This window comes from Chironomus tepperi, unplaced genomic scaffold (genome assembly GCF_022539635.2).
Source record: "Chironomus tepperi strain 1889 unplaced genomic scaffold, CSIRO-AGI_Ctep_v1 contig_365, whole genome shotgun sequence".
Lineage (NCBI taxonomy): Eukaryota > Metazoa > Arthropoda > Insecta > Diptera > Chironomidae > Chironomus > Chironomus tepperi.
The window spans coordinates 1-10,817 of NW_027226487.1; the positions used below are offsets into that span (position 1 = coordinate 1).

Below are 10,817 nucleotides of genomic sequence, written 5' to 3' on the forward strand. Positions count from 1 at the left end.
GCACAAGTAATGGCTTATCAGGTTGTATAACTGCTGCCGTAGAGCTGATATTGATTTCAGAAGGTGTAGATGGAGATGCCTCAAGTCGATATTCTCTCAAAATCTTCACAATCATTATCTTCATTTGGACATAGGCGAATCTTTCGCCTATGCAACTTCTAGTGCCGGCTCCGAAACCTGGAAGTGATTATTTAGTTACATGCCATCAATTTATATCATTAAAGGCATAAGACAACTCACCAATAAATGAGCACTGCTGGCAATTCTGCTGATTTTCCTGTCCAAATCGATCAGGATCAAATTTCATTGGATCAGGATGGAATTTCTCATCACGATGAAGTGGAAATACTGGTATATACAGCTGAAACTTGTAAGGGATCCTAAAACTCGAATATGGCTCAAGTGAATATCCATTTCGGTCTGTACATTCACGATCAATCCATGGTACAACTGGATATAATCGAATTGCTTCAAGTAGCACTTGAAAAAGGAATGGAGTTTCGTTCATGATGCCATCGTATGTGATTTCACCGTTGTGAGTCTTAAGCATTTCTTTAATTTCAGCACGAACTCGTTCTTGAATTTGAGGATTTCTGACTAGCTCGTACAGTGCGAAGGATGACGATGAGCTTGATGTTTCGAAGCCGGCTGGAATGGAGAGATTATTCAATGTCTATTAACTAGAGTAGGGGATATTGAGAAGGGTTGGCATTCTGATTTGGCGCCCAGGCTAAAGCTTCACGATACCCACCCTTGCTGTGCCACTGGGGCTTACACCCCTGTTCCTAATGCGCCCTTCCCCCACCGTCACATAGCAAATTCAATTTCCTTCTTACCAATAAAAAAGGCAGCAGCTTGAGCATAGAGAACATCATCATGAATAGGTTTACCATCAACATCACGAAGGTCCATTTTCTTCAATTCATTTAAAATGTCAATCAAGTCGTGTCGGATCTCGCCAGTCTTTTGCCTGTCCTCCATAACATGTCTGACATTGGTTCGAATGAAATCAGAACTTTCGTCGTCAAACCGCTTATAGCCAAGATACTTGACAATTTCGGGTCGTGTTGATTGCAAGAATCTTCCCAATCCACTTTTAAAGCTGAATGTATAGAGTCGTCGACCGACTTGCCTGAAATCACTATCAGGATTTTCCAATGTATTCGCTTTCAATCCGAATGCAGCTGATGCAATAACATCGGTTGTGTACATCGCTGCCAATTCCCGTACATTCAATTCAATTTTATCGCCTTTTTCAGGAATCCTTTTATCAATGTAGTTTATTAAATCGGAACTTAGTGTATCCATAATATAAAACATTTTCTTCAGTTTTCCACTTGAGAAAAATGGCGTTAATTTCACACGTAAAGTCTTCCAAAGTGGATTTTTTACGAATATTAAGTTGTACTTTCCCAATGGATCAGCATCGTCTAAAGGTGATAAGGAAAAATAATTGATTTTTGAGGGTATTTTATTCTTTAGCTAGTCAGATCATTGAGATTAAAAATCAGAGTTTCAAAACACTTATGAATACTTATGGTTTTTCTTATGAATCCATACAAATTATCGGAAAATTGTACGGTTTTTGCCTGACACAGTGACCCGTGCTTTGCAACTCTGATCCCGAACACTGCACTAAGGATATCCAGAACCACTCCTTTGATGACGCTATAGTCAGCTTGTTCTCCTTAGCTTACAAAGGGAGGCTATGATGACTGCTCATGGATTCGAAAAGGGACATGAGAAAAAGTCTCTCCTACCGAGTCTCGAACCCATGACTACTTGGTCGGTATCACTCTAATTAGGTAGAACGAAACCATTCGGCTACCGAGCCACCTCGATTCGATGTTAAATACTTAAGTAAAATTAAGTCACTTTCTAATTTCTTTGTATTTCCAATACTCACGTGATGCAGTTACATGATTTTTAAAGCTATTAAAATCCTTTATCATAATTCTCTTAATCAGCTCTGGATCTTTAATCACCAATGCAGGTCGTTGAAAAATGAAAAATCCGAAAAATGGAACATCTTTAACTTCTGGTCGGGTATACAATCTCAAAACATTCTCAAAGAATCCACACTTTTTCAACAGTGAATCACTCAGGCCACCGAGTAGAATGTTGGTCTGCACATATGGTATATTGTGACGTTTGAAATAGGTCTGCTGCCAAAAGAACCAAAGAGTGATTAATAAGAAGATTATTGCTATTAAAATCAAGGCACCCATCGTTGAGGACTGTTGATTGTGGACTGAATAATGGAAATGATAATTGACTGAATAATGAGAGGATTGTTGCGTTTTTATATGTTCCATTCTTTATTTTCTTAATAATATTGTTGACATTACATGACATTACAACTGATAAAATTGATTATAAGAAATGCAATTCCAATTTTCTTCAGAATTGTTCTCAATAAAAACAAGAAGCATAGATTAAAGCAGTGGTTAGGCAACCTTTGTGCTACGATACCCTAGTGTGCTGTCAAAAATGTTTAGAAATGCAATGAACCGTATGCCGTATGTTGTGTGCGGTTTCGGTTGAGGCTTACCACTAAGGTGTGCCGTGAAAAACAAAAGGTTGCCCACCACTGGATTACTGATTGTTATTTTCAAATATTCATTCACCGTTAATTTTCAAATGTTTACTAACTTTTATTCTCCAATATACATTGGCCGTTATTTTTCAAAAATTTAATGACCATTAATTTTCAAATATTTATTGACCGTTAATTTTCAAAAAATTATTGACCGTTATTTTTCAAAAATTATTGACCGTTATTTTTCAAAAATTTAATGACCGTTATTTCTTGAAAATTTACTTACGTAATTCTCAAAGTATTAATGGCCTTTATTTTTTTAAAACTTAATGACCGTTATTTTTTAAATATTTTTTGACCGTTATTTTCAAAAACTTTTTGACGGCTAATTTTTAGATCATTTAAATTAATTTCCTCAATCTTTAATGGCAAATTCATTAAAGTAATGGCAAAAATTGGCAAAAAATTCATAAATTCAATTCTTAATTCCATCCCGCAGCATTCCCTATAAAGATTGCATCCACCTTTCCATTTATTGTCATCCAAAAATAAATTTACTTGAATTACTTTAAAAAAAAATAATTCTGTTAAGTACCAGATGGTTCCAGTCTGATTATCACTGTCAGCATTCTTTGCTGCAATTTTACTTAAAAAAGCTTACAGCAAAAGTTTTTAAATTCATGTAAAAGCATCAGCACCGCAACTTTAAAGACAAGAAAACTTTCTTAAGTCCCTAAAAAAATATCTACTGTCATCCCCTCGTTCACAACTTTAAATATTCACCATCCATACTGTAAAACTTTCATTTTTCAACATCAACATTTTCTCATCTGCATCTTGCCTGATTCGTATGCATCCTCCGCTTACCTACTTATTAATTTTACTTCTCACCTGAAACGTATGCAATGAGGTAATCAAGAGATATTGCTGCAATGGAAGATTAATTTACAGCAAAGATGTGATGAGATATTGCATTGGTTTGATAAAATTGTGTACATTTGTGTATTCTGGGTGTGAACTTTGATTAAATACGTTGGATCTGTTTGGTAGAAATTTATGTGACATGATGAAGAATTTTTATAGTTTTAATGGAATTTGAGGATGTATTGTGGGAAAATAAGGATGAATTGATGAGCATTTTGATCGAAGATGAACTTGGCAGCTTTGAAATTAAGTATTGTGTCGTCCAGTGCCAGTGTGGTTTATGAGCAGAGTGGAATCTTGAGTATCGTGTCATATAAAGGTGAATCTGCCAGTTCTTGAATAAGGCCACTGTGGTCGAGTGCTCATGCCACATTTCTACCTTTCTTCCATAAAGACTTGTGTTCGACTCCCACAAAAACCGGCCTCTAAATCGCTCTAAAACTCGCTTTCCAGTACTGTGTGCCTCAGCACAATAGTGTATGCACCAAAGTTGGCAGGACTTTATGGAGATTGAACTCTAAAAGGATAAAAAGACGCCTCCAATTTAGAATCGCATCCCAAAAAAATGTGCATTGAAGCGACTCCATTTCTTTTTTGGAAGGTTCCTCCACTGGTGTCCGAAATCCGATGGATGTGCTTCTATATTAGAGTACTGTTAACTCTGGTATGCAGTAAGCGGTTGTTGCTTATCACTTTGGTGTCTCATGGCACAAACAACATCGGGCAACACTTATGTGGTGCTGTCAGTGTGACATGAATTCCCACAATGCTCACGACTTCAATATCAACTTTTAAGCTCCCAAAACGTTAGAGTGCACTTCCGAAATCAAGAAACTTTAACGATTTTACAGCTGCACAACCTGCAAATTTCCACTTATTTTCCCAATCGACACAAGATCTTATCACACCATGTCACATATATCCAACAAAATTCCTTAACTTTCCATTTACACTTCATCAATATCTCATCATTTCCTTTTCACATCCAATTCCATCCATTTCTACACGTTCAAGAACATTATTTACGATTAATTTAACATGTCTCATTCTCACTCTCTGTTTATCTATGTCTTTTTGTTCTGTACATCCATAAATGTTTGCTTTATAAAAAAAGATTATCGTCTTGCTCCTTCGAAACTTTATATTGCAGCATATGGCTTACAAATAATCATATACCAATGGCATGTGTTGGAATTATTTACAACCCACATACTATAAACTTACTCTCATTCTCGTATCTGTTTCAAAATTGTGGATGTACTGAACATAAAAATGAGGAGATAGTTTTCAAAAAAGGAAATGAAAAACAGACACAGAAGTAGTTTTATGAAATGCTGGAAATGGGAAAAATTAGTTTTTTGTTGAAAACAAGTTTAATGAGTGAAGGTGAGTCGGATAGACACTGGAGTCTGTGGATCTTCAGTTTATAATGGGAGCAAAGCAACTGCTTTTGATGACATTACTATGCTTTCTCGAAATTCAGGTCCAGATAAATTTTCAGGGTTCGGGATTGGGAAATCCCGGAATATCCCGATCCCGATAGCGAGAAAGCATAGACATTACTGCTTGTAATAAGCCGAGGGTACAGCCGAGACTCGAACCCATGATCGCTGGGTCGGTATTGTAATGATTAGGAACCAAAGTACTAAGCCATTCTGCCACCAAGCCACTTCTACTTACTATTTTCTCAATTGCCAGATGCGTATTTGATGAAGGTCTCAGGATGGATTTAGTGAAATTCGACCCGACGTCAGAGTCGTCATTTCTATGTCATGAGCTTTTATGGACATGTAGACAAGTAACCCTCAATATCTCAGTAGAAGTAGCAAGCAACCGAGAACGTGTGGGACGTGAGTTCGTATCTCAATTAAGATTAGTAATTTTAATTAAGTTATTTTGTCATCTAGAAGCAACTCTGGTCACTTCTGCATCTTCTTTACTTACGTACATACTACTCTGGCCGTACAGATCAACTATGATTCATGACTAGGTTGGCCTAGAGGATTTTCGCAAAATATCGGGAGACTTCTAAGTTTGGCACTTTTGGGGTTCTTTTGAGCTTCTTGAAAAATTGGGACATTTTGAGGCCTTATCGGGTCACAGCAGCAAGGTTGAAAAGCACAGCAGCGCCCCGGCAAAAATACAGCAGATAATCATCCTATACATGACTATTGAATGTCACCTTTAGGGATTTCAACCTCGGTCTGAAATTCCAATTTCAGTATTCCGGTATTCGGGATTAATGGACTGAAATCCCTAGTCGTCTTAAACTAACTCTATCACTGGCTATCACTAGGAAATTCCCGATTCCAAGTGTTATACTATTTCTATCTACAGCTTCTTTCCATTTTTCCCACATCATCCAATATAGGCTATTTGTGATGAACTTAAAGGTCAAGAACTGGATTGAACCCATATATACTCAAAAGATTATGAGTCATGTATGACATACGTTGCTAAAAATTGATTAAATAAGCTATTCTATATAATTCTGTGCCATAAATAGATTAAAAATCAGTCTGAATTGAAATTTCAGTGACTTAATACCGTAAAATGATGAAATATTTAATAATTTTGTGCATTATTAGTGAAATTTCATCAATTCCTATTTCCGACAGTCGAATAGTGTATCCAGATGAGTTTAATAGTATTCAAGTTGATAATCGCATAGATGACACAGATTCTGAGCAAATCAGCTTGATAGACAATCCAAACATAATAAAATCAGTTAATGCAACAAATACATCAACTATTCAGCATCAAATAAAGGACAAAAATCCAGAAAATGGCAAATTCTTTCAAGGTGACATTGTCCTGCTGGATGAACAACTTGATAGTGTAAATGATACAAGTGGATCTGCAGCCAGAACTGGATTGTCAAATATATTTAGACGATGGCCAAAAAATGCATATGGAAAAGTTGTTGTTCCTTACACAATATCTGATGACTTTTGTAAGTTTTTTTTTGGTTTTTTGTGGATTTAAAGGAAGTGAAATCTTGAGGGTTTAAGTCAGTTATGCCTAATGGTTCAGTTCTATCCCATTGTCTGTCTATATCAGTGTTATCCAAACTGTGTGTCTTGGCGACCACATTTTTTGGAAGTGTCATGAACCCTATGTCAAGTGCGGTTTCGTTAGAGACTTACCACCAAGCTCGTAGTCCAAAAAAGTTGGACAGCACTGATCTATATGTATGCTCATCTGACAGGCTTGTCGTTATCCGAGCTAGACGATTGCTTGTCCATCTACTCAACCATACGTCTATCAACAGGTCCAGGGGTCGAACAACTTAAGGTGACAAAATATGTCACTTTCATGACTTTGGTCACTTATCAGCTAAGTTGTCCACTCCCCGAGCACGACTATCAGTTCGCTGGTCTTAAGCATTTGTTGCTAATGACCCCAAGTAGCACAATTTGATCACTTGGGCTACGCTACACTGCCGAGTTGATGACAAGACTCGAAAGTGCCCTGACTGTTGTGTAACGGCTGATTTCGGCCCATTATGCGTCATGCTGATCGGGAACTATAAGGATTAGACTCAAATTTATTTGACTAACTGCATGTCTAGATCTGAGACCAATTCCTCGCATTTAGATGACAAAAATCCTCCTTAAAACTAGACATATAACTGGTTATACTCAAATACTGTTTACATTTACAGCATTTGATGACAAAGCAACCGTCCTCTCCGCAATGTACGACATCGAAACACACACCTGCATCAAATTCAAACAACAAAGTCATGAAAGTGATTACATCTATATAATATCAGATGAGGGATGTTATTCATACATTGGTAGGAAATTTGGACCACAAGTCATGAGTCTACAACGTGATAATTGCATTGGTCATGGTCACATAATACATGAGTTGATTCATGCCCTTGGATTTCATCATATGCATAATCACATAGACAGGAATAAATTTGTGACTATTTATTCTTATAATATTGATCAGACTAAGATTAATCAATTTATTACTCTGAATCCATCCTTGTTTGAGAATTTTGGAACACCTTATGACTATTATTCAGTTATGCATTATGATACACATACATTCTCAGCAAATGGAATGCCGACAATTTTACCAAATGATCATAGATATCGTAATGTTCTTGGACAGAGAATTGGATTGAGTCAAGGTGATGTGAAAAGGATTAATTCTATGTATCAGTGTAATCAAGTTAGTTATGGATATTAAATTTAGGTTTTGTATTGGAAATTTAAGTGATAAATAAGGAATAATTTTTTTTAAAAAAAAATTTAAATTTCAAAAAATAAAAAATTTTAAATTTCAAAAAAGAAAAAAAAATAATAAAAATTTTAAATTTTATTATTTTCAACTTTTAAATTCAAAATTTAAAATTTGAAAATAAATTTTTAAATTGTAAAACTAAATTTTTGAATTTTTATAACAAATTTTTTAATTTTAAAACCAATTTTTAATTTAAAAAAAAATTAAATTTTCTAAATTTTTTTAAATTTTCTAATTTTTTTTTAAATTTTCTAAACTTTTTCCAATTATTCATATTTACAACAAATTTTCAGTTTGAGTAAATAAATTTTAATTTTTAAATTTTTAATCTTTTTTAAAACTTTCAAATTTTTCAATTTTCTTTAAATTTTTGAAATTTTTTAAATTTTTTTTAAATTTTTATCAAATTTTTCAATTTTTTTTAAATACTTCAAATTTTTAAATTTTTTAATTTTCTCACATTTTTCATTTTTTAAATTTTTCATTTTTTAAATTTTCTGAAATGTTTCATTTTAAAATCTTAAATTTTTCAATACATACTTAAAAACATTTTGAATTCTTTTTTCACGTGCGTATCTCAAAACCACTTTTTGTGAAAAATTTTAATTGTTCCTCCTCACCTCTCGACCTCAATATTTTTATTTACCTTCCTCATCCTTACATGCTCAACTCAAAATGATTAAAAACAATTTAAATTAAAAAAAATCTTTTCAGTCCTTAAAATCCTCTCAATTTTAAATTATTTTACAGCCACAAAATGAACAAGTTTCAAAAATTTCTTTAATTGAATGTAAAATAATATGAGAAAGTTTCGGCACCTAACCACAAAGGAAAACATACGTACGTGAACAACAATAGAATTTTAAACCATACGAAAAATGGATTTAAAGTTGAGTATTTAAGCAACAATGAAGCAATTTGAAAAAGGAATTAGGTGTGATAAGTATGGAATGCGAGTTTTGGATGGAGCGCATTTCATAGGATACTGGGGGTGTAGTCAGAGGTCATAGAAGGGGGTGGGTCGGGTACAAACATTCCCCAAGCCTGTAATTGTGGAGGGATGTATGTTGGTTTAGTTTCGCACCCCTTTTTGGACTCTAATGAATAAGATCCTCGCATACATCCTACAAACATAACCTCACTTCACCCTAAAACAGTATTGGACAACCATTTGGACACTCCGGTGAGCCTCAATCAAAACCGCACACTTTTATGGCATTTCCAAAATTCATAGTGAACTGCAGTAATCAGGTTGTCCACCACTGCCCCAAAAAGCCACCATTTCCCAAAACAAAAGCTCCAACTCCAAAGTTCCCCCAAAAGACGCTCAAGCTTGACTGCTTTTTATTCCATTATTTGTATTTTGAAAAAGACTAAAGTTCACAAACTATCGTCGTCGCTCTGCTAAAGATGTGAATAGAATTTTCCTTATATATTTTTTGGGGTTGTTACTTTTTCCCTTTTCGGTCACGAGCGGATAACAAAAACTTAAAACTGGAACAACAAAGGAAAAAGTTTCTTAATTAAGTTATGTTGAGAAAAATCAATTGAGAAAAAAAATTAAATTTTTTTTTGGAATAAAAAGAGAGAAAATTGAAAAAGGAAAGTTGAAGAAATGGGAAAGTGTGACAAGTGAGTGTGACAATTTTTTAAGGAAGTTATTTGGGATTTGGAAGGAATAGAGCGCATTTTTTAGAATAGATTATCTTACATTGGGAAATTTGTTGCATTTTTATGTTATTAATTTAAATCCATGTTTTAATAAAAGATTTAACATCTTTTCATACTAAATGACATTAATCCCATTTATAAAGCATTCTCACCCATTCCACATGTTTTAATGAAATATTCAACAACCATTTTTATAAAATGACATTAATCCCATTTATAAAGCATTCTCACCCATTCCACTTCACTATTAACCACAACCTGCCCTATCAATAATCTCATGATCCCCTCCCATACTCACCTTGTTCCACATATCAATACCAAATCGTTCATCAAAATTAATTGCGACAAAGGAAAATTTAATTCAGTAATTAATTAATTTTTTCCTGAACAAAATACCAGTAAACATCATCAACAAAATGATTCAGCATAAAAAGCAGCACGGCTGAATAAGAATTTAATTTATCATCACAATGATGATGATACAAGGCTTTAATCTGACATACATTTGTACATCTCCTGCTCTCTAATTAAATGAAAATGTATTTTATGCTGTGTAATGATGAAACAATACAGCATAAACAGCCTCACAATTCAACACACCTGGATTCACTATTTTTATGTCATTTTCACAGATGATGAAACACAAATGCAGAACCATTTTTCATTTCTTCGGATGTGTGCATGTGTGTGAATGTGCATTTGCCAATAATTAAGTTACTTCAAATGCATGCACACAGATCTGTCAGCAAATGCTGCACATTGCAACCGTTCTATGGCATAAATGTGATAAATTCGCAATTCAGCCTTGATCCTTGAGATGTAGAACCAGAGTTGCAAAACAGGTGTCTCTGACAGGCAAAAACCATACAAATTCATGATCATTTGTATGGTTTTGTAGGAAAACCATATAAATTATTAAGAATTTGTATGGTTTTGTAGGAAAACCATATAAATTATCAATAATTTGTACGTTTTTTGCCTGTCACAGACAACTGTTTCGCAACTCTGTGTAGAATGATGATGAAATGCTGGTTTGAAGTATGGAGACATTTAGGACATGAAAATGTCTTTGTGCACTTCAATTTTATTTTAATGAATTTATTTCGAAAATAAATATTATTTTTCAAACAGCCTGAACCATTGTTGCGAAAACAGAACTCAGAATGAGAATGTGAATGAACATTCTGAAAATAAAAAATTTTCAAGGTAAATTCATGTGGGTTTGGATGTTTGAATTTAAAAATCTTGTAGATTTGAGAAGAAATTTAAAAACCTTAAATTAAATTTTTAAGAAATTTTTAAAACAAATTTAATTTTCGTTTAAAATAGAAAAATTGTCACTTAAAATCCCATGTATCAGTAGCATATTAAGGAGAGTACTAAATAAATTCAAGGTCATGGGTTCGATTCTCGCTCGAATCAATTT

At 34.0% G+C, this 10,817-nt stretch overlaps 2 protein-coding genes across 2 annotated transcripts; one reads left to right on the top strand and one right to left on the bottom strand.

Annotated features, from left to right (window-relative positions):
- Positions 1 to 240: 240 nt before the first annotated feature.
- Positions 241 to 2,228, bottom strand: LOC139095576 (cytochrome P450 6g1-like; the record flags this gene model as incomplete). Its single annotated transcript, XM_070646960.1, has 3 exons — positions 1,907 to 2,228; positions 817 to 1,430; positions 241 to 673 (listed from the first exon to the last, which is right to left on the bottom strand). Coding segments are annotated over exons 1-3 (1,369 nt in total), but the record flags the coding sequence as incomplete, so codon positions are not given.
- Positions 2,229 to 5,986: 3,758 nt separating this feature from the next.
- On the top strand, positions 5,987 to 7,698 carry LOC139095597 (hatching enzyme 1.2-like). The gene is made up of 2 exons (XM_070646983.1): positions 5,987 to 6,416; positions 7,128 to 7,698. The coding sequence occupies exons 1-2, from the start codon at positions 6,017 to 6,019 to the stop codon at positions 7,664 to 7,666; spliced, it is 939 nt and encodes a 312-aa protein (XP_070503084.1). The 5' UTR covers positions 5,987 to 6,016; the 3' UTR covers positions 7,667 to 7,698.
- The last annotated feature ends 3,119 nt before the right edge of the window (positions 7,699 to 10,817 follow it).

What these genes read in the sequence shown, in the direction of transcription:
- LOC139095597 (XM_070646983.1), top strand. Translation starts at nt 6,017, where the DNA reads ATGATGAAATATTTAATAATTTTGTGCATTATTAGTGAAATTTCATCA. An exon ending in CACAATATCTGATGACTTTT is followed by an intron (nt 6,417 to 7,127) that starts GTAAGTTTTTTT and finishes TTACATTTACAG; the next exon opens with CATTTGATGACAAAGCAACC.